Raw genomic sequence first — 24443 nt, forward strand, 5'->3', positions numbered from 1 at the left:
ATGGGCAGAAGCAGCATACAGGTGACTCTGGGCCATATCGTCCACACCAGGGAAGGAACAGAACCCTGGAGAACAGGTACTGTAGGGTAACAGTAATAGTATGGCATGTTAGGGGCCACTCTCAGTATAGAACCCTAAGAATGGATGGGTGGGTGAGTGGGTTGGGCATCAAGGGAGACGGGAGACAAAAGAGAAAAAGGGGATTGGGGGATTGAAGTTAAGGGAGTAAGAATGGAGAGAATCAAATATTCAGAGACAAAATAGGGACCCAGAGATACCAAGTGGGAAAGTGGAGGTAGAGGGCTGAGTTACAGAAGAGGGATTATTTCTGAAGGATCAGTCATTCATAGCATCACAGATTACTGGATAGCAAGGGCAGAAAGGATGGGACAATTTGCAACAGGAGGAATTGTAGTTAACTTGAACACCAGGAAAGCATTTCCCACAATGGTGCATGGTGAGGGGACACAATAAGAGGGCCTGAGAAACTCTGAGAGCAAGGTGGAGCATACTTCTCCAAAACTCATCGCACTTCTTTTTTTTTTTTTTTTTTTTTTTTTGGCCTGTGCTTGGTGAGTGAGGCCTTAGCTCCAACAAAAAGCAGAGGGATAGAAAATTGCAATAATCCCTTTCCTTCCCCACAATCCTCAAGGAATTGTTCTTCCCAAGTCCCCTGATTCAGCCACTACAGAGACAAGTCCCAGTCAAGGCAGACAATGGAGCCAGGCCATACACTAATCCTTCTCAATCACACAAGCCTCACTCTGGATCCCAGCTCTGGTCCTGGACCTTTTGTCCTTTTGGGCATCCCAGGATTAGAAGTGGCACATGCCTGGCTTTCTGTGCCTGTCTGCCTCTTGTATCTGGTGTCAGTGATTGGGAATTCCCTGCTGTTGGCCCTCGTGGCAGCTGACCCAGCCTTACAGGCCCCCATGTACCAGCTACTAGGGCTGCTGGCTGCAGCTGACCTGGTCCTGTCAACAGCCACAGTACCCAAAGCACTGACTGTGCTATGGGGCTTCTCTGGAGAGATTTCCTTTGGGGCCTGTCTCACTCAACTTTTCTTTGCTCATGTGGCCTTTGTGGCAGAGTCCTCAGTCCTATTGACCATGGCATTGGATCGCTATTTGGCTATCTGCTGGCCATTGCACTATAGCACCCTCCTCACCCCCCGAGTGGTGGGGACTGCAGGAGTGGTTGCCTTAGTTCGAGGCACATGTGTGATGGCACCACCTGTTGTCTTGCTTCAGCAATTGCCTTACTGTGGGAGGAAAGCAATACCACACACCTACTGTGAGCACATGGGTGTGGCTCGGTTGTCATGTGGAGATACCCGAGTCAACATCTGGTTTGGGCTCGCCACCACACTACTGTCCCCAGTCCTGGATGTGGTGCTCATTATCATCTCCTACGCATTTATCCTCCATGCTGTCTTCCACCTGCCATCCAGGGGTGCTCACCACAAAGCCCTTAGCACTTGTGGGGCCCACGCTGCTGTCATCTTCCTCTTCTATGTGCCTGCTCTCTTCTCCTTCCTTGTCCACCGTTTTGGTAGACACACTGTCCCAGGATATGTCCACATCCTCCTGGCCAATCTCTATGTGGTGATTCCACCTGCTCTCAACCCCATTGTCTATGGGGTCAGGACCCACTGTATTGCTGAGAGAATCCTGCGCTTGGTGACACCCAGTCGAGTTGGGGTGAGAAGGGAATAGAGGTCAGCTGGAGTTTCTCTACCAAGATAAGCAAAGACACTTAATCCAGAGACCTCAACCAGATGGATAGTTTGTCCTTGTGTGAATATATGCTCTCTTCCCCCATACCCCCACTTTGTTCCAACACACACACACACACACACACACACACACACACACACACACACACACCTCTTATGTTTTCCAAAGAAATCCTCATCCTGGCTCTTAGTTTTCTCTATACTGACCCATGCATGATATAAATATATCACTATGTAGGTATCTCACTACCTTGATAAATATCTCATACCTAGACTTACAGTTTTTCTTCATTTGTCTCTGGGTCCTTTTCTTGCCTGGCTGTGACCATAAATCTGTTTCGGACACCTAAAAGAATGGTTCCTATCAAACAGGGAGGCAGAAGTCCAGGGTATCAAACTAGGTACACCACGAGGTTAGGATTTGTGTGTCAAGGTCAGAGTAGGAACTCTGAAGGGAGAAGCTCTGTGTCTGTTTCTATCCAGGGGCCCCAAAGTCAGGGTCTGTGTTCTCTATTAGGCTGGGGGCCCTGAAAGTAGTGTCTATATACATAAGATGGGAGAACGGAGGATATTACCTCTATAATAGCATTTTAAGCCCTAAAAGCAGGATTTGGACCTTGTCTCAATTCAAAAAATTAAAGTAAATCCATAAATAGTGGTGAGATTTACTTCAGAGTCAAGGTAACATGCCTTCAAGCCCTTCCATTGATTTACTGGCTTTTTGACAGTAGAAAATTCTCTTTACTTCTCAGTGGCCCAGGAAATTCTCAGAGATTAAATTATACACCAAGGGCTATTCTGCTTTAGCAGAAGGAATTTCCAGATTGGGAGCTCCGTGAACAGATGAAATGAGAGAGAGAGTGAGAGAGAGAGAGAGAGAGAGAGAGAGAGAGAGAGAGAGAGAGAGAGAGTCAGAGAGAAAGATAGAGACAGAGACAATCAGAGACAGAAACAGACAGAGACTGAGAAAGAGTAGAGTATGAGAGAGTCAAAGGGATCTAGGAAAATTTGAAGAGTAAGAAAGCACTGATAACTGGGGCCATCAGGCTTGCCACTGGGAGAGGATGGGAGTTAGGTCAGATGATTACAAATCTAGAGCTAGAAGGGACCTTGGCTATCCATCACCCTTGTTTTATAGATAAGAAAACTAGGATTCTGTAGGCCACAAGTGGAAATGTAGAGAGAATCTGCATGGGGGATGGCCTGTTTGAATACAAAGAAGCAAAAGATAACATGTCAAATTGGGGAAATAGGTCATAGTTAATTAATTGATGGGGGGGGTAGAATATGGGGTACATGAAAGTAATTAATGTTCATGAAATAAGGTTGGAAAGGCAGGCAGCAGTCATATTGTGAAGGCCCTTAACAAAAAGGCCTTTTGGGCAAAACTGGGTATAATCCTTTGGGAGGGGGTGGGGAAGATGGACATTCAATGAAATAGAGGACTTTCAAGCGTTCTTGATGAAAACACCAGAGCTGAACTGAAAATCTGACTTTCAAATACAAGACTCAAGAGAAGCATAAAAAGGTAAACAGAGAAGGGAAATCATAAGAGACTTAATAAGGTTAAACCATTTACATTCCTACACAGGGAGATCATATTTTTAACTCTTAAGACATTTGTAATTTTAGGATAGGTAGAAGGAGCACATATAGACAGATGACAGAGGTATGAGTTGAAAATTAAGGGATGATATCTAAAATAATAAAATTAAGGGGTGAGGAAGAGAAACGTACTGGGAACAAGGGAAAAGGATGGATAGAATGGGGTAAATTATCTCACATAAAAGAGGCAAGAAAAAGCTTTTGCAGGGGAAGGGAAGAGGGAAAAGTTGGCTCAAAGAGGAAATAACACACACTCAATTGGGTATAGAAATCTATCTTCCCTATAAAAAAGTAGGAGGGGAAGGGAATCAGATAATGGGGGGGTGATAGAAGGGAAGGCAGATTGGGGAGGGGGTAGTCAGAAGCAAAACACTTTTGAGGGATGGAGTAAAAGGAGAGAGAGAATAGAATAAACTGGGGGGCATAGAATGGAGAGAAATACATTTAGCAATAGCAACTAAAAATTTTTTGAAACAAGTTTCTCTGATAAAGATCTCATTGCTCAAATACAAAGAGAATTGAATCAAATTTATAAAAATAAGAGCCATTCCCTCATTTCTAAAATGTATAGAAAACTGAGTCAAATTTATGAGAATACAAGTCATTCCCCTATTGATAAATGATCAAAGGATATGAACAGGCAGTTTTCAGAGGAAAAAGTTAAAGCTATTTATAGTCATATGAAAAATGCTCTAAATCACTATTGATTAGAGAAATGCAAATCAAAACAGCTCTTAGGTACCGCATCTCACCTGTAATATTGGCTAATATAACAAAACAGGAAAATTGTAAATGCTGGAGAAGATGTGGGAAAATTGTAATACTAATGCATTGTTGGTGGAGTTGTGAAATAATCCAACCATTCTGGACAGCAACTTGGAACTGTGCCCAAAGGGCTAAAAAATGTGCATACCCTTTGACCCAGTAATACCACTACTATACTTTATCCCGAAGAGATCATACAAATGGGAAAAGAACCCACAAGTACAAAAATATTTATAGTGACTCTTTTTGTGGTGGCAAAGAATTGGAAATTGAGGGGATCTCCATCAGTTGGGGAATGGCTGAACAAGTTGTTGTATATGAATGTAATGGAATACTATTGTGCTATAAGAAATAGTGAGCAGGCAAACTTCAGAAAATCCTGGAAAGATTTGAATGAACTGATGCTGAGTGAAGTGAGCAGGACCAGGAAAACACTGCACACAGTAACAGCCACAATGTGCAATGTCTAACTTTGATAGACTTGTCTCTTCTTAGCAATTCAAGGATCCAAGACAACTCCAAAGGACTCATGTTAGAAATGCTGTCCATAATCCAGAAAAAGAACTATGGAGTCTGAATGCAGATTGAAGAATATTATTTGCTCTCTCTTTTTTCTTTCATTCTTTGTTTCTTCTTTTTTGTGGTTTCTCCCATTAGTTCTAATTCTTCTTTACAACATGATTGATGTGAAAATAGGCTAAATATGAATGTACATGTAGAGCCTATATCAAATTGCATGCCTTTTTGAGGTGGGGGAGAGGACAGATGGGGAGAAAATTTGGAACTCAAAATCTTATGGAAGTAAATGTTGAAAACTAAAAATAAAAAAAATACATTTGCCACAAAAATGAGTCATTCCCCAAATGATAAATGATCAAAAGATAAGAGTTTTCAAGTGAAGTAACAAAGTTGTCTATAGCCATCTGAAAAAATGCTCTAAATCACTATTGGTTGGAGAAATGAAAATTAAAACAATTCCGAGGTACGACCTCATACCTATTAGATTGGCTAATAGGACAGAAAATAAAAAGTGACAAATGCTGGAGGGAATGTAGGAAATGAGACATTAATATACTGTTGGTAGAGTTATGAACTGATTCAACCATTCTTTAGAGCAATTTGGAATTATGCCCAAAGGGCTATAAAACCATGCATACATATCCTTTGACCCAGCACTACTACTACTAGGTTTGTATCCCAAAAGAGACATAAAAAGGAAAAGGACCTATATGTACAGAAATATTTATAAAAGCTCTTTTCTGGTGGCAATGAATTGGAAATTGAGGACATGTCAATCAGTTGGGGAATGTCTAGATGAGTTATGGTTTATGATTGTGATGGAATACTACTGTGCTATAAGAAATGATGAACAGGATGCTCTCAGAAAAACCTGGAAAGACTTACATGAGCTGATGCAAAGTGAAATATTATTTAAAATTAACAGTGATATTGTAAGATGATTAGCTGTGAATGACTTAGCTATTTTCAGCAATACAGCAATCCAAGACAATTCTGAAGGACTTATGATGAAGAATGCTATCCATCTCTCAAGAGGGGACTGATGGTGTCTGAATACAGAATGAAGCATACTTTTTTTTTTTACTTTATTTTTCTTCAGGGTTTTTTTTGATCTGAGTTTTCTTCCACAACATGACTAATATGGAAGTATGTTTTGCATGACTACACATATATAACGTATATCAAATTGCTTGCCTTCTCAATGACAGGGGCAGGAAGGAGGAAGGGAAAGAACATGGAACCCAAAGTTTTAAAAACAAATGTTAAAAATTGTTTTTACATGTAATTGGGGAAAAATAAAATGCTAAACAAAAAAAAAACTAAAAAGGAAACAAAACCAATGGCATGTTTGACCTGTTAAACAAAAATTTATTTCCATTCCAAAAGAATAAAGTATTCCCTGAACAGACTCTAAAATAAAAGACCTGAAAATAGTGATCCTGGAGTACATGGGGTGGGAGGAGTTGTACAGGATGAGAGTGAAAGACAAGGTGTAGTTTGGGACACGTATATTCAAGGCTTCTCCCACTCCCATTCCTGTCCATCCTACTAATGCTAACAAGTGGCAATAATAGTAAAAGAACATTGCTTGGCTAAAAGACACATAAATCCTGACCTTGTGGGTTAGGACCAGTCACTCTTCATTCTACACTCTCAGTTTCCAGAAATATTAGGTGGAAATGGAATGTGTGTAACTGGAATCAGTGTTCTCATGAACTCCTGGGTTGACAAAGGAATGTGTTCATAATTCTGAAACTCTGATGCATTAGATCTGTAAGTGGTCTCACCTTAGACCTTAAGCCAAGATTTAACAAACACTCTTTATGCACAGGTCTGACCACGCCACTTCACTGCACAGTAAACTCCAATGGCTCCCCATTACAGCACCTCTAGGATCAAATACAACAACTTCTTTTTGGCATTTAAATCCTTCACAATCTATCTCTAATGAAAGTTTACAGGCTTGTTATTATGCATTACTATTATGCATTGACTCAGTTAATGGTAGTCAAACTGGCTTTCTTGTTATTCCTCACACAAAATGTCCCTCTCCCACCTCTTGCCTTTACATGCTGGTCCCTGTGCCTGGAATGTTTTCCCCAGTAACTTCCACCTCTTAGAATTCCTAGTTTCCCTCAAAGCTCAGACAAAGCCATGTCCTCCATGAGGTCTTTTCTGATCATTTCCAGCTGCTGGTCTCTCTCCCAAATAATTACCTTATATTTGTGTTATATATATTTTGCATATACTTGTATTGTTTCCACCATGGAATGTTAAATCCTAGAAGGTGGGTGACTCATTTTAGCTTGTGTGTCCCCAGTGCCTAGCACAATTCCTGGATCTTAGCAGGGGCTCAACAAATTCTTATTAAGTGGTTGTGAGTGTGTGTGCATGTGTGTGTGAGCGCATGTGCAAAGAACGCTACTAAGTGCAGAGGACACAAAAGTTTTAAAAGAAAAGGCAATCTATACCCTCAAAATGCTTACATTCTGTACTTTGGATCACCAACTTTTTCATTTTGCACTGATCCAAGATATCTTTCTCCTTTCCATAGTTTATAAAGTATCCTGTCCCTGAACTGAAACCCACCTCCTTTGGAGTAATTCATTCTGTTGTGTCTCTAAAATGAAAATAGGTGAGGTGTCCTAGTTCATTGATTGTGGAATACCTTTATGTTACACCAAATTATGACACAAAACAAATTCCAGCTCTACAGTAACTTGGTTTGTCAATGAAGACGCCAGGGGGCTTGTGAGATTTTGAATCGTGCATCCTTCAGAACTATTCTGCTTCTAGTCCTGTAAGCTATGGAAAATCATTAAGCAGATGTTTACTTTGGGATGTGGGGAGACTTCTTAATTTCCTATAGAGATATGCTGATTGTATGTGAAATGGGTAACAGGTATGAAACATAATACTCACTTTAATCATCTACTCTATGAAAGCTTTCAGTGATTGTTTTCACACCATGGGCACAACACTTTTGAACAGTGTAGAAATGCACAAACAAATCTAGAAGTAGCAGATTGGCTTTATTTAATAAAGGAAGCATTTTTAACTAGGAAAAAAAATCCCACAATCATTGACCCAGGACAATTCAAACTGATTTAAAAATTTATCTGCTTGGGTTTTCCCCTTTTGTTCTCATTCTTCTTTCACAACATGACTAATGTAGAAATATGATTACTATGATCGTATGTGTATAACCTATATCAGACTGCTGTCTTGGGGAAGGGGAGGAGAAAAAATTAGAACTCAAAATCTTATAAAAGTGAATGTTGAAAACCACCTTTACATGTAATTGGAAAAAATAAAATACTGTTAAGGAAGGAAAAAATAAATTTATCCACTGGGACACACTGGATCAAGCTCATTTGCTCATTCATTCATTCATTCTATAATCTTCAACTGCCCTTTGGCCAATCAGGAATGCTGAATAGGTAGAGGGTTTCGGATATTCCATACATATTAATAATAATAATTAGTATAAATAATAGGTGTATAAATGCAGCTCCTAGGGGTTTGCAATATATGTTTGAATATCACAACAACACTGGGAGATAGGTTTATTATTTACATTTTATAATTGAGCAAACTGAGGCAGACAGAAGTTAACTAACTTGCCAAAGACCACACAGTTTGTGTCTGAGGCCATATTTTTTCTTCTTTTTAAAATAATTTTTAATTTGTTTTAGCTTTAACTTATGGAATAAAAAAGCATTTCCATAACATAGTATAATAAAAAGATGATTGCACATGAAACTGCAAATCTATTATGCACAATTTGCTATTTGTTTTAAATATATAATAGTGTTATCATGTAATTTTCCTTTTTTTCCCCTTTTTTTCCTCCCTTTCCTGAAATGGCTACCATTAGAGACAAATATGCATATCACATATATGTATAGATAGATGGATAGATAGATACACATATATACATATATAGAAAAATCATTCTATATGTACTTCTATTTATCAATTATTTCTCTAGATACAGGTAGCGTCTTTCTTCATATATGTCCTTTGTAGTTAATTTGGGTATTTATAATAATCAAAATTACTTATTTGCTCAAGGTTGTTCCTAAAATACTGTGATTACCATATACCAGGGCTGTCCAAAATGCAGCCTGCAGGCCTCACAGGGCCCTCGGTGTGACTTATGCAGCCTGCCTGCAAGCATAAAAATTTACATAAATGCTTTAGTAAAGGAAGCCAAGCTACCACAGACCTCTTGCTAAAATGGCAAATCAAAATAGATTGTCTTTTCTTTTTTCGTTAAAAATCTAAGGTTGGACAGTCCTGCCATACACAATGTTCTCTTGATGTTCCACATTTTTCTCTTTGTTATTTCATGCAAGTCTATCCATGCCATAGTTGAGCTCAGACTTCCCTGACTCCGGGTATAGTGCTCTATCCACTGTGCCGCTTAGCTGCCATATTATCAGGTAACCACTTATATAACTAAATTCTCTTCCCCCTCCAACCAAATGACAGTTTTCCCATCTTCTAAAAAGCAAGAGTTATTCCCGCTGCCAGAAATATTATCCCCAAGCTTCACAAAAGATACCTGACAGATATGTCAACCTAAGTCTAAATTCCTGTATCAGATGTTCATAGGATCCTACATTTGGAGCTGGTAGAAATCAAGTTCAAGGGGCCATTGAATTCAACTCCCTCATTTTATTGATGAGAAAACTGAAAACAGGCTAATTGCCTTTTTCCAGGGTCACATTACTGGTAAATATCTGAAGCAGGATTTAAACAGAGGCCTTCTCAACTTCAGGGCCAGCACTCCATCCACCAGGCCAGCTAGTTATTCTGCAAGTCGACCTTGGATGAGTTTCCTTGCTATAGAACATGCAGATATCCACTCTACAACCCAGTCTAAAGGTTCTTATGACATGGAAACAGGACTTGAGTCCTATGTTCAAGTAGATGATACACCATTAGAGCCTGTAATCACCACTGTCTTGCCAAAGGTCCATCTTCCAGAGGAAAGAGGGTGAAGAGCTAAGAGAGAAGGAAACTGACAAGAAGTATCACCCTGGGGAAGAAAAAGAGACAACGGGCATGGGTAAGCCTGATTCTCCAGAAGAGCCATAAACTGAAAGATGAGAGAAGCTGGGAAATGATGCCTCTCTCCTTCTATACTGCAAGGGAGACCAAGGTCTGGGATTCCTATTAGGCTTTGAATACTTAGGTTGTGTTTATAAGATTTATTATTTGTTATTCAAAATTTCTATGATTACCAGCAGCAAAATCCCTCGGGAAAATCTAGTGGAGGTTTTACACAGTGATGTCAGCACAGGGGAGGCAGATTTAATGAAGGACATTCCTAATAGTGAAAGCTACTCCCAAGTGCAAAAAAAACGTAGCAGGAACTAGTTGTCTCCATAAGCCTAGGTAGCACCTATGGCTGCTTGTCAGTGAATTCACATTTCTGGGTGGGGTTGAACTAAATGCCCTCTGAGATCTCCTTCCCTTCTGAGATGCTATCAGTTAAAAATCCCTGTCCCATTAGGAAGGGTTCCAGGTGTGGAAGGACCTGGAAATGTAAAGTAATTTCTAAACAAAGGCTTGCTGACTTGCAGTGGGAGGATGGGTGTTCCTAAGGGTTTAGGTAGATTAAGACAGAGAATAAACTATGGCTCAGGAAGTAGACCTGGTTCTCAGAAGTTGGGGGGCGGGAAGACTTGAGGGGGAGATTTCATGCCATTAGGACCCTACATGTGACCCTACTGCCTCCTCAACCTTTCAGTTCCCGTTTTATAGTCTATAAATAAACTCGTCGGGATTAAGTTTCTAGGAGAGTTGCTACTCGCTAAAGGTTGAGAGACTGTGGGAGAGGGAAACATTTCCCTTATCTCAGTGCCCTCTCCCCCTGGCTTAGCAGAGAACACAAGCCCCTTTCTTGGCAATCCTAAAGCCAGACTCAGAATTCCCATAGATCATCACCACCCCACTGTCCCTGCCATTAGTCTTTGGATGATGATTGCTAAGTCCCAACACTGATCCATGGTCCCTGATATGCGTGTTAAGCGTAATTGTGGGCAAAGGTGGTATGTCTGTAACATCCTAAGGCTCTCAGGAGTCTTAGGAGTCACACATCAGTCACTTGGATATTTCTTTACTGAGTACTGAATGACCTAGGTTCTACAAGGGGAAGATGCTATAGATTGTTGGGTGGGTAGATGAGGAAGGGGCAAGAACGAATGAAAAAGTATTTATTAAGCGCTTACTATGTGTCAGGAACTATGTTAAGTTCTGGAGACATAAATAAAGGCAAAAATCATTCTCTGCTCTCAGAGTTCATAGTTTTCTGGTGGAAACAACTGTACAAGCAATTTACACAAAGGATAATAATCAACAGAAGAAAGGCGTTATCATTAAGGGAGATCAGGAAATTCTTATGGTAGAAGGTGGGATTTTATCAAGGTCTTGAAGGATGCTAAAGAAGCTGGGAGACAGATAAGGAAGGACAAAATTTCAAGGGTGGGGGACAGACAGTGAAAATGCTCTGTGTTGGGAGATGAAGCCTCCTGTTCTAGGAACCGTAAGGAGGTCAGTGTCAGTGTATCGCTGAGTATGTGAAGAAGAGTAAAGCATAAGATGACAGGAAAGGAAGGACAAGGCCAGTTTATGAAGGTATTTAAAGTCAAACAGAAGATTTTATATTTGACCCTGGAAGTCATAGGGAGCCACTGCAGTTTGCTACCTAGAGGAATGATACGGTCAGACTTGTGTTTTAAGAAGATCAATTTGACTTTAAGAAAACAGAGACTTGAAGCAAGGAATCCAATGAGAAGCGGCCTGAAATAGTCCAGGTGTGAGATGATGAGGATCTACCCCAAGGCAGTGTCTCCTAGGTGACCATGAAGGGATTCTTGTCTAGTGACTCTCTCTGGGGCCCACTCCTGCACCAGAGCTTTGACGAGATGGGGTGGCTATGTCAGGAGTTCAGGACTGCCAGAATTAGGAAGGGGTTCTGGAAAGGTTGGTGAGTTCACAGAGGACTTGCAAAGTAATGCCCAGAGAAATTAGCTTATATTTAGAGAGAACTGAGCAATTTGACAGTGGGAGCTGAGGGCCAGGTGGGGAATATAGAAGAGTGGTGAATGGGATGGCAGAAGTCAGATAGCACACCCAAAGAGTGTCCAGGATCTGAATCAAGGCCTGGGTGGATGCGAGGTTGGACCATACACACTGAAGCAATGCTCCCAGGGACACCCACACACACATACACACCCCACATACACATGCCAAATACCTTACAGTGCCTGTCCCACCTTAGGCAGTGGGCTGGGAACACACTGTTATCCCAGAGATACAGATTGGGTTGCAGTTCCACTTTGTGGGATCTCATTCTGATCCTAATCCCCTGTGAAAGGAGCTACCTGCAGTGGGGCAGGGCAGGAGAGAGGTAGCTCAGGTTCACTTTAATCTGTTTGGGCAGAGGGGCCTGGCGAGCTAAGGGTGGGATTAGAGTGTTTTGACAGACAAGACCTGACAAGTTAAGGAAGTTCCCTAATTCCTGTGGCCTCTGCCACCTTGGCCCCTGGCTCCATCACCTGGCCCCTAGATGTTTGGGAAAAAAGGAGCCTGTCATTCAACTCACACCCTTTTCTCCCCTAGGGACTGTCATGATCTCAAGCATCAGTCTACCTTCCTCCTCCTCCTCCCCCTGCACCAGGATAAAAGGTATTTGCAGTCAGCCATGGTCCATCACAGTCACTTGGCCTACATACTCACAGACCAGATGCACTGCTTCTCAGCTTTCTTACTAGGGCTGCTGTTGCCCATGATGCTGTCTAGCCATCCCCAGGTAAAGAGAAGGGGGAATGGATGAGTTAGGACAGGGAAGGGAGAGAATCCTTGAATCATAGGCCTATAGAATATCAGGGCTAGAAGGAATGTAAGAGATGTCATAGAGTAAATGTCAGACGCAGCATTCAAAACCAGATCTCTCCTGACTCCTGCTCCAAGGTTCTATTATTCATTCTTGGTTCACTTAATGGGGAGTTCCACTGGCTGGTAGCCTACTCCTGAGAAAGGACACAGGCTAGGAAGAGAATAGACTCTAGGATGAATTAGAGAAGGCCACAGGACAAGAAGGAATTTGTAGGGACTGGCTGCTTTGCTCTGTGGGAATGGTCCCTTGCTGTCCTCCAAAACACTTATCAGATTGACTGGTCCTGAAGGGAAGATCATGAGTGATATTCCCAAGGTTATCATTCAAATGCAGGCGGGATACAGCCTGAATGTTCTAATCCTCAAATCCTGGGCCTCTGCCTCAGGTGTTACGTTTGCAAAGCCCTAAATCCTTGCAGTATAGAATCCAACAGCTCTTTCTCTTCTCTCTCCCCTCCCCATTATCTCTGTAGTTTTCATTTCCTCCCCTATTACTGTTCAAAGGGGTGGGTACATCGAAATCTACTATCTACCACTCCCCAGAATCCTTCCCAGTCTCTTCCTATCATTATAGTCTATATCTTTCAGCATCATTAAGGTCCCCAACCTTGTCCCTATGCTTGTCTCTTCCCTGTCATCTTGGGGAAGAAGCAGTATGCTCCGGTGAAAAAGCAAAGAATTTTAGGCCTTTTGTCTCTAGTACCCTGTGCATTGCTCATGAAACAATAATAATAATAATTAATAATAATAACTAGCATTTATATAAAGCTTTAAGTTTTGCAAAGTGCTTTACAGACATTAACTCATTTTAATCTCAGAACCACCTTGAGAGGTAGGTGCTATTATTATTCTCATTTTACAGATAAGGAAAGTGAGGCAGAGGTTAAGTAACTTGTTCAAGGTCATACAGCTACAGCATATAGGAAGTAGTGTTGAACTCAGATCTTCCTGTCACTTAGCATTTAATGAATGTTTGTTGATTGAATAAGTGAATTGGAATCAAGGTATCTGGACTCAAGTCCTGACTGCAACTTACTATCCTGTGTGATCTTGAGCAAAACATTCAGATCCCTAGGACTTAGATTCCCCATGTATAAAATGAAAGGATTAGTCCAGATCTGAGCAGGGTCAGTGAAGTTATTTTTGTAATATTTTGATAACTGCATTTTAATGTAATTGGCTTCCTTTGTAATCCTATGTATTTATTTTTTCATTTAAAAGCATTATTCTGAAAAGGTCTCTATAGGATCCACCAGACTCATAGAGAAGTCCACAATGTAAGAAAGGTTAAGAATCCCTCATCTAGATTTATCTCTAAGGTTCTTTCCAGCTCAAAATTCTGTAATCCTAATAAAGAAATGAATGTGTATTTGTGCATTTTGAGGGGTGGAGGAGGACTTGATCCTTCAGGTTAGAGAGAAACGGAAAACTGGAAAACCCTTTTTAAAAGAGGGAGGTTCTAATCATCTCTCTAAAAAGCAGTTTTCAGATAGTTTGCTTCTTCCCCTTGCAGGTAACAAACCCTCACAATGACACCACCTACAGTTTGAATCAGCATCAGGCAGTATACAAGGTAGGGTCAGGGAAGTCCTTCCTGCAGGGCCTAGACTGAGGAATTATCGCTCCTTCCATCCCCATTGCCAAGTCCTTAGTCCACCTCCCAACCATGGGTCATCTATATGTAGGTAGAAAGATGGAGGACAGACTGAAAGAGAAATACAGTGTATCCTGCAGTGGACCCTGAAAACCAGGGTCAGCCCCAATGTTCCCAATCCCTATCATGCCCTATCCCACTCCATCATTTCTTGTCCCATATCATCATACCTCCTTATGCCTCATAACATGTGTATTAGGAGGGCAGAGTTTATAATCTCAAATAGGATCATAAACATGTCTGAAAGGTTCGGAACTGCCGGATATAAGAAACTCTCAAAGTAGAAGGCAGAAGAATCAAAACATATATTTAGGCTCCACAGTAACCAACCCATGAACCAGCAACCCCATTTTGATATATTGATCAAAAGCTTCCAGGCCCAATAAGTACGCCTTGAAAGAGTAACCAGGAGGCTACAGAGAAGCATGATTGCGTAAAGCAAAATCATGCTTCCCCCTCTATGGTAAAAAGATTACCCACTGGCTTCAAGTCCTTGTTCAGCTTCCTCCCATAGGCCAACTCTGCTACTGGCAGCTCCTGCTTCGGCTGTGGCTGTGGCTGTGGCTGTGGCTGTGGCTGTGGCTATAGCAGCCTCTGGCTCCAATGGGAGCTGCTTTTAACCATCCGGCTTCTGCGGGGGTGTTAGGTACGCCGGGGAAAGCACAGGTTCTTTCAATCTGCTTAAGCAAGGTGAAGGGGTTGACCAGGAAAGCACAGGTTCTTTCCATCAGCTTAAGCAAGGGAAGCAAGGTGAAGGGGCCGACAAGCTTACTCCAGTCCAACATACAAACAGTATTCAGTTCAGGGGAAAAAGCCAAACTAGTCAAGGGCACTTGTTGACTAAGTGCTAAGGAGCCCATTTTTGGTTGCCAACACAACATGCTTTCATATCCTATGAAACCCTTAACATTTCTTTTCTTTAATTTTTAAATTTTTATTTTTAATTTATGTAATAAAACAAGGATTTCCATAATATGGTATAATTTTTTAGAAATGATTGCACAAATCCATTATGTTCAATATGCTTTTCCTTTTAAATATATAATAAACCTATCCTATGAGGCTCTTGCCATTTCAGATGGTGAGAAATGTGGCAGGCTCCATGGATGAACAAGGCAATTACATCTGTGTGGTCTATCTAACCAACAGCCCCATCTCCCTGAAGCAAATAGAGAAGCTACAGAATTCTTCAGAAGAGCTTGTGGAAAAGTATGAGCTGAAGCTTTCCAAAGCAAGTGTCCTATAGGGAAAGAGGGAATTCCAGAAGGAGGGGCTGGGGGTCAACGAATTACCATCTTCCATGGTGCTGAGCTGGACTAAAAGTCAGGGCCTATGAGGGAAGGGACAAAGGATAGAGAAGACACAATTTGGTCCTTAGGGGGCTCCTGGTCTGGGAAGCCAGGGTCCTTGACCCAAATAGGGGAGACAGGTCCTGCCTTCAGGGATATCCCAATCTGATGGGTAGTACTAATCTAAGGTTAAATTCTGGGGTTTATCCATTGAGCCACAAAGATTAGAGAGGTATATTTTAGTTGAAACTCTTGGAGAAGGTCCTTGGGGAAAGAAGTTTGGATGTTCAAAAATTTAGACCTTGTGACTGGAAAGGGAAAGGCAGGGTGGGGCAGACAGCTTTCAGGGTCTCTCCAGTTATACTCTGCAGGCCCCAGATTTCAGAATAATGCTGATAGGGGGATCAGGGATTGGTCTTTGTGAAGCTTCATTTTGTTAGGAAGACAGATGTTCATTTGATGAACTAGAAGAGATCTTAGAAATCCTTTATCAAACTAAAATGAAATATCATGTACAGCAGTAGCAACAGGTTGGCCAGTTTTAGTTCTTTCTATCAGTAGGAGATGAGATTAGGAATATAGTTTCAACACCAGTCTGTTTGCACCTTATTCTGTTGGTGACAGGAAGGAAGACAATGAAGGTTTTTGGAACAAAAGGACATAATGGGTTGATCTTGGATGATGATTCTAAAAATAGATTTTATTGCTATATTTTGTTTCTATATCAACTAAACGTTTCTTTGTATTACTTCCTACCTCCCAGAGCACCATCACTTATAACAGAATTTTTTAAGTGGAAGAAGAGAAAAAAATATTAAGCAAAAACAATCAATTTTTGACAGTGATGTTAAAAGGAAGTAGGGAAACAGCCCACGGTGCCAAGAAAAAAGAAGATAGTGCTAATCTACACTTTTCTTGATCCCACATTTTTCTCCAATTCTTCCTCTCTTTCTCTTGCCACCCCCCTCTTTTCCCTCTTGCCAGGAGGATGAGTATATTCAGGCCCTCGGGGCCCAGAAGAAGCCAGTGCTAGAACATATGCAGCCCCTGGAGGGGAGCCAAAAGGGCTCTGGATCAGAGTCTGGGTCTGGCCACACCACCTACTCCTCAACTGATCACTGGGAAGCCCTTCGGTGGGAGCTACTGGGATCTGAGAGACTGCTCAACCAGCTCAAGGCCCAGGGTAGGGTGATGGGAGGCAAAGGCAGCAGCACTGATTGGATCCTCCAAAGAGTCCAGGGACAGGTGAGGCAAGTCTGATTCTTAACATCCTCTTCAGCCCCTGTTGCCTCTGCTAAGGGCATTATCAGACACCCACTTTTCATATCACTTCCTCCACCCCCCATTTCACATACTCCCATATGACTTATATATACTTTATTCACTCTGCATCCTTGACATCACCCCCATACTGTACACACTAATAGCACTCCCTACATCATACCCCCCATATCACATACTCACATATTATACCTCTCCAGACACACCCTCCGAGTCCTCATATAATATACTAAATATCACTCAATTCCATATGACACGTACCTGGGTATAGTGGAGAGACCAATGGATTTGGAACCAAGAGACCTAGGTTTCAATTACAGGTGTACTACTTAGTACCAGCATAACATTAGGCAAGTCATTTTATTTCTTCACACCTCAATTTCTTCACTTGTTAAATGAAAGGTTTGGGCTCTATGATTTCTAAAGCCCCTTCCATCTGACAATCTTATGGTTCTATGATTCCTTGTGACTCCTCAGCCCTACCATATCACAGCTAGAATCAAATCGTGGTGTCAATTACCTTGTATTACATTTACTAGTATCACACACTCCATGTGTCCCCTCTCCATATCCATATCACATGCAACAATATCCACTGTCTTACTCCCATATCATATATCTTATCCAATCTCTATTTCACACCCTCCATCTTGCTGCTCCCATGCATAATATATCACCCTTATGCACAAATAACTGGGCCTCCTATGGATGTGGGAGTAACAAGAAGACTGTCTAGAATCTCTTAATCTCTCTATCACTTACAGAATTAGAGAGTCCTGGGAAAGGGAAACCATCTAGCCAGAAATAAATCCATTTTTCTAGAAGAAGTAAGCCAGTTATCCAGAGCAAAATCAAGAAACAGTAAATGGATGAGCCAGACAATTTGGCATTATAAGGCCTCAGGAGATGGAGTAGGTGGCAGGTAGAGAGTCTACACCCTCTCTCCAAGCTGCAATGGTAGGGAGCAGGAAAATTGAACCCAAGCTAGCCTGAAGTAGTCAGGGTGTTGACTTTTTCTTCACTAAGCCCACAACTACCTCTTCCCATCTCAGAAAGTTCAGCAAAGTCATCAGTGTAAGTCAGCCCATGGCAGAGATCATAGTCTCTGCTCCCTGACTAATTGTCTCACAGTCTAGTTGAGGAGATCTGACATAATGAGTCAGGTAGTGAATAATATGGAACAATTGTTACGTGTTATATTAGGAAGTAAGAAGTCTGAGAGCAATAATTGTACTGAAGGGCAAAGAGAATTGGTCTGACTGGGAAGAGACCTGACTACCATTCATGTACCCTGTGACCTTGAGAAAAATAATTGGGCCTCTCTGGGCCTCTCCAGTTTCTCTATCTGTAAATTAAGATTTTCTGTTCAGGTGACCTCCACACTTTCACATTTGTGGTTTATATCATGGAACTTTAGATCTAGAAGGAACCTTAGAGATCATCTAGTTCTGCCCTCTCATTTTATGCACAAGAAAATGAGGCACAGAGCTTAGAATATAACTTGACCAAGTTCAGACAAGTAAATGTTAGGAGTTACTACTAACTGTGGTACTAGTTAGTACTACTAAATGTTAGAACTTGGATTCAAATCTAGCTTATCTTATCCCAATTTCAGGGCTTTTTCCAAATACATCACACTCTTCTTTGCCTGGATGGGGGACTGGAATAACCAGGGCAGGTTTCTTGTCCCTAATTCTCTTCTGCTCCTGCCCAGATACAAAATGCCAGCATCATACTACGGCATCTCGCCAACTCACAGAAAGACAACTTACGAACCACTGTCCAGGAGGTGAGTGCTTTGGAAGGCCAGTTGAATGACTGTGAGCGATATTGGAGCCCTGGCCACCAGGTCCAGAATCTTCCTCCTGGTGAGTGCCCCACCATATCCATATTGAGCCCATCCTTGAAGTTCAGGGCCTTGCTCTCTGCTCCTACCACCCACCCTCCCAAAAAGATGCCCTGTGAAAATTTAGATTGTATATTTATTAGTTCTGCACGATGTGCTACTAAGGGGCAGAGTTCCATAGGATCTCCTTTATTTATATTTCTGTTCATTCGTTTATCACTCATTCATGTATTCATTTGTCACTAGACCTGTGATTTTATTGATGTATTGTGCTATTGAACTCCCAATAAATGACTGATAACGGTTCTCCATTTTCTTTACAACTCAGAGAGAAGCCTTGGGGTACTGACAGGTTGTGACTAGCCCAGAGTCATAAAGCCAGCATGGGTCAGAGATGGGACTTGATCCCAAGTCACTCTGATTCCCAGGTCACCTCTCTAAAGTAACAGTACATGCTTACATATTCATAGTCACGGTCATCCCAACATACCCATACACACATGTAGGCATATATTTCTGTATGTTTTCCCCCAAAACTTTTTAAAAACTATTTTGTAGGGTAATTGGGGAGGGAAACAAGAATTTATTAATCATCTATTGTTTATTAGGAACTGTGCTAATCACTTTACAAATATTATCATATTTGATCTTCACAACAACCCTGTTAAGTATGTGACATTATTATACTTCCCCATTTTATGGTTGAGGAAATTAAGGCAGACAAACATTAAGTGACTTTCCCAGGGTCACAAAGCTAGTGATTGTCTGAGGCTAGATTTGAACATGGGCCTTCCTACTCAAGTCCCAATTCTCTATCCACTGCCCCACATAGCTTCCAGGTAGGTGGTTCAGAAAATATATAAAATATATGGACACACACTAGCTTTACACATAGTGGGTCAACAGCATATCTTAAGTGCCTACTATATGCCAGACACTGTGCTAAGTGCTGGGGATACATATTATCTGACACCAACATGCATACTGACACAAACATACGTTCACACTGGTACCAGCATAGACACTCGTACACGAACGTGCTGTTGTATAATCATTCTCATGTCAACATAGTGCATAAAATGTTTCTCCAAGAGTAATAGTAGCTACTCCTTTCTTCATTAATTAATGTTTAACAAAATGCTTCCCTTACAAAAACCCTGTGAGTGATACAGTTTAGATAATATTCATTATTCCCATTTTGCAGGCGAAGAAACTGAAGCTTAGTGGTTAAATGACTGGCCAGTCGTGCAGCTTCTAAGGGTCTGAGTTGGGATTCTAAGCCAGGGCTCTCCTGACTTTTCATCTAGACCATTTTCGATCTTGCCCCCACTCCCTTCTTTCCTATCTACCTTGCAGGGTTGTTATGGGAAAAGTAATTCTGTAAATCTTAAAGTCTATATATGTGAGTAAGGATATTGATGGTTACAAATACAAACACATTCTGGGGAATCCCCTCCCAGCACCCTTGAGTCTCTGTACAATGGAAAGAGCACCTTTGTCCCCACTCCCTAGGAATAAGCCTCAATGTCCACTCCTCCTCAGATCTCCCCAAGATGTTGGTGTAGGCAGGCATGTGCAGCTAGTACCTCTACTCAATCTGTGCCATTGTTGGGGGTCCACATAATACTCTTCACTTTCCTAGGTTCCTGTGCCCATGGCACTCTGCTCAGCATCAGTCATCCCCTTGTGGTTCAACTCAACTGGCGTGGTTTCCACTACAAGGCTGGTGCCTGGGGTCGTGACACTGGACTCAACCTCACTTCCTCTCTCTACTGGGTGGCCCCACTTCGTTCTGATGGCAGGTAAAAGACCCAGAGCTGTAACACACCCCACTCCATCCCAAGTTCTCCCTTGCCTAGGCTCTCTTTCTCCTTCATTTCTCTCTCTCTCTTCTTCTCCCTCTCCCTCTTTCCTCTCTCTTTATCTCCTCCTCCTCCTCCTCCTTCTTCTTCCTCCTTCTTCTCCTCCTGTCTCTATATCTCTCTGTCTCTCTCCTTTCTCTCTCCCTCCCTCTCTATTCTTCTCTCTCTTTATCCCTCTCTCTGTCTCTTTTCTTCCTCTCATTCTGCCTCTTTGTCTCTCTCTTTATGTTTCTATCTCTTTCCCTCCTCTCTGTCTCTCTTTATCTCTCTCCTTCCTCTCTCCTCCTCTTTCTTTATCTCTCTTTATCCCTCTCTGTGTCTGTCTCTCTCCTTCCTCTCTCCTGTCTGTCTCTATTTGTCTCCGTCTTTTTCTATCTCATTGTGTGTCTATGTTTCTCTATCCCTCACATTCCTCTCTCTCTCTGTCTCTGTTATCTATCTGTCTCTATTTGTTTCTCTGTCTCATTGTCTAGATTCTCTCTCTGTGTGTCTCTCTGTCTCTGTCTCTTTGTCTCTGTGCCTCTCTCTCTCTCTCTCTCTCTCTCTCTCTCTCTCTCTCTCTCTCTCTCTCTCTCTCTCTCATTCTCTGGTCCCAAGAGATGATGTGGCCAAAGCCCTAGGTCCCAGGCCTCCTGGTCCTTACCACCTGGGGCTAATAGTAGCTCAGGCTGACACTGCATTTTGCAGCTTACCCAGCACTTTCGGTACAACAGCGCTGTGAGGTAGGCAGTCTTCATGTCACTCCAGAGCAGCCAGGAGCCATGTGTGATTTCAGGAGTGGGATATTTCCCTCCTGCTATCCAAACCATACCCTTTCTCTCTATACCTTAGTACACTATTATTGTAAGTTGCCATGATACCAATAACATCGACAACAACTGTTAGCACTAGCATTTGGTAGCACTTTAAGGCTTAGAAAGTACTTTCCAAATATCATCTCATTTCATCCTCACAACTCTGAGAGGTGGGTGCTATTATCCTCATTTTACAGGTGAAGAAATTAGGCAGACAAAGGTTAGGTGACTTTACCAGGGCCACAAAACTAATAAATGTCTAAGGCTGGATCTAAAATTAGCTTTCCTGACTCCAGGCCCTCTATCCACTGTGCCACCCAACTGCCCAGGGCCAGATTCCTATTGCAGTAATGGTTTAATGATGTCCTTGTCATGCTAGAGTAAAGGACACTGGCATTGGAGCCAGAGATCCAATCCTACCTGCTACTATTTATCTGTGTCTGTAAACTTGGACAATCAGTCCAATAAATAAAAATTCTTCTAGGTGTCAGGCACCAAAATCAAAGAATTCCTGTCCTCAAGGAGTTGACATTCTATTACCTGTATACCTCTAATTTTACAGCACAAATTACCTATGTCCCAGTCTCAGGAGACCTTGGTTGGCATCTCTGCAGTTTGGAGAACATATCATTCCCTTCTTTTTATATACGTGCATCCCCTTTTCCCTTCTCTCAGTTTCTCTGTTTCTCCAGACCAAAAAACCTAATCTTTGCAACCTGTCTCCAAACCTCTCCCCACCTCATCCCCTGGATTAGATTAAAAAAAATTTAATTACTCCCTTCTAGAATATGTTAAAGTTCATTAAAAAGTTTCGTCATGGGAAAGCTAGGTGGCACAGGGGGTAGAGCACCTGCCCTGGAGTCAGGAGGACCTGAGTTCAAATACGGCCTCAAATACTTGACACATTTACTAGCTGTGTGACCTTGGACAAGTCACTTAACCCCAATTGCCCTGCCTTCCCCCCTCAAAAAAAGTTTCATCACTATAATCCTGTTAGGAGGCTTAAGTGTTGTTTTCTCTATTTTATAGATTAGGAGCCTGAGGGTTAAAGAAAAACGCTGTGCCAGAAGTCACACAGCCAGGATTAGAGCCCGTGCCTGCTACAAATACAAAGTGCTTTCCACTGTAGTGTGTACATAGCCCTGTGGCTGGGGGCTGTGAGAGACACAAGGCAAAAAGACATCTAAGTGGTCCAGTTGATTGATTTTTGGACCTGAGTTTTAATCCTGTATCAAGCCCTTATTAGCTCTGTGACTAGTTGTGCACAAGACACAATCCATCTCTACTTGAGTTTCTTTATATATAAAATGAGAGGCCTGTAAGATCCCTTTCAGATATAAATCTTATAACCCCATGAAGTTAGTTCATTATCCTGAGCCTCGACATCTGCATCTATCAAATGAGAATGTTAGATTAAATGATCTCTGTGGTTCTTTCTTATTCTAAATCTTGCGATCCTGGAACAAGTTATGTGGTGTACATTTCAAGCTTTGTAGGGAGGTGTTCAGGGACAGAGAGATCTATGTGTGTGAGAGTAGTCAGTCAGGAAAGGCTTCTTGGAGGTGGTAGGCCTCCATCTGGGTCTTGAAGGATGGAAAGCATTCAGTGGGCCTGAGAACAAAGGGGAAGTCCAACCAGGCCCAGACATTCAGTGCTTGTACCAGCACTAGTGATTTTTTTTTCTAATTTGTACCTTTCCCAAGGTATTTTGACTACTACTGGCTGTACAAGTCCTATGATGACCTAGTACTGTTCCAGGACTATATAGAATGGAAGATGGGCTATGGGGATGGGAGTGGCAACACCGTCTACAAGAACTTCATGTATTTCAACTACTATGGCACTGGTGACATGGCCAAGGTGCACCTGGCCACCAACACTCTGGTGCTTCGCCAGCCCCTGCTGGGAGCTACCTACAACAATCGCTTCTCATATGTTGGTGTGCCCTGGAAGGACTTGGACTTTGCTGGGGATGAAAAGGGGCTCTGGGTAGTATACTCCACAGAAGAGAATAAGGGTAACCTGGTGGTGAGCCGGCTCAATGCCAGCACCCTGGCTGTGGAGAAGACCTGGCACACGGGACAATACAGGCCAGTGATATCAGGAACCTTCATGGCTTGTGGGGTCCTCTATGCCCTGCGTTCCCTGAGCACTCGCCAGGAGGAGATATTCTATGCCTTTGACACTAACACTGGGCAGGAGCTCCACCTCAGCATCCTACTGGACAAGATGCTTGAGACCCTGCAGAGCATCAACTATAGCCCCTTGGATCACAAGCTTTATGTCTATAATGATGGTTATCTTGTCACTTATGACCTTGTCTTCCAGCAGTTTAGGCTACCACCATCTGCCATAGATGCAAAGGTGGGGCCCAAGGGCATAAAGGGCATAAAGGCCTAGGCCCCAGGGCTTAGGGATGGTAGAGGGGAGCCCTCTGTAGATCCCAGTCTTATTGTCCCCTTCTTGGCTCTTATCTCTCACTGCCCCTTGGTGATTGGACAACATTGATCAAATCAAGTCAACCTATTCATAATCAAATAGTCAAGTGACATAGAAATTAGTCAAGGAGATGAGTGATTTAAGTGTTCTCTTCTAGTACTAGTCTGTGCCCTGTAGTATAAGGAGTGCTGCACCTGGTGCCAGGAAGCCTCCCTTTCACCCAGGCATTGCTTCCTTTGTGAATGCCTCAGTTTTATCATCTGTCAAATGGAGATAATACATATTAGACCACCTATCTTCCAGAGCTGATGAGTGGAAAGAACTCTGTTAACTTTAAAGCTCAATAAAATTTGATAGGTTATTTTTCAGTGATCAATATGGTTGCCTCACTTCTGTGTCTGACAGACTGTGAATCTACAGTTCTATGGGCTGTAATTCTAGGGTCTGTGACTCTAGAGTCTGTAGTTCTTGGATTCAGAATTCTAGGCTCCTGTGGGTGAGTGTTAGGGTAGGCCATGTGCAAAGCGTCACTTCTGGTGGTCAGAGTAACAATAGCCCACAGTTCTATAATGACTATACAATGCTGACATACTATGGTGTGCTTTCTTACAACAACCCTGTAGCATGGGAGACAGTAACATGGGTTATGGCAGTAACGTCTCCACTTTACAAATGAGGAAACCAAGTCTTCAACAGTAGTTCCAGGGAAACAAGTCACTGGAAATATCCCACTATGCTATTGTCTG

General features: G+C 42.1%; 1 protein-coding gene across 1 annotated transcript; it reads left to right on the forward strand.

The window, feature by feature from the left end:
• Window positions 1–23658, forward strand: LOC118836536 (olfactomedin-4-like). Its single transcript, XM_036743792.1, has 9 exons — window positions 1–86; window positions 1157–1178; window positions 12282–12452; window positions 14037–14105; window positions 15265–15417; window positions 16460–16720; window positions 18471–18624; window positions 20245–20404; window positions 22962–23658. Exons 1-9 carry the CDS (start codon window positions 1–3, stop codon window positions 23656–23658), a joined length of 1773 nt encoding a protein of 590 aa, XP_036599687.1.
• The last annotated feature ends 785 nt before the right edge of the window (window positions 23659–24443 follow it).

Source organism: Trichosurus vulpecula, chromosome 2 (assembly GCF_011100635.1).
Source record: "Trichosurus vulpecula isolate mTriVul1 chromosome 2, mTriVul1.pri, whole genome shotgun sequence".
NCBI classification, from domain to species: domain Eukaryota; kingdom Metazoa; phylum Chordata; class Mammalia; order Diprotodontia; family Phalangeridae; genus Trichosurus; species Trichosurus vulpecula.

Coding starts and splice junctions, on each gene's coding strand:
- LOC118836536 (XM_036743792.1), top strand. CDS start 1: ATGGGCAGAAGCAGCATACAGGTGACTCTGGGCCATATCGTCCACACC. Junction 12,453..14,036: donor CTAGCCATCCCCAGGTAAAG/AGAAGGGGGAAT, acceptor GTTTGCTTCTTC/CCCTTGCAGGTAACAAACCC. Junction 15,418..16,459: donor ATGAGCTGAAGCTTTCCAAA/GCAAGTGTCCTA, acceptor CCCTCTTGCCAG/GAGGATGAGTATATTCAGGC.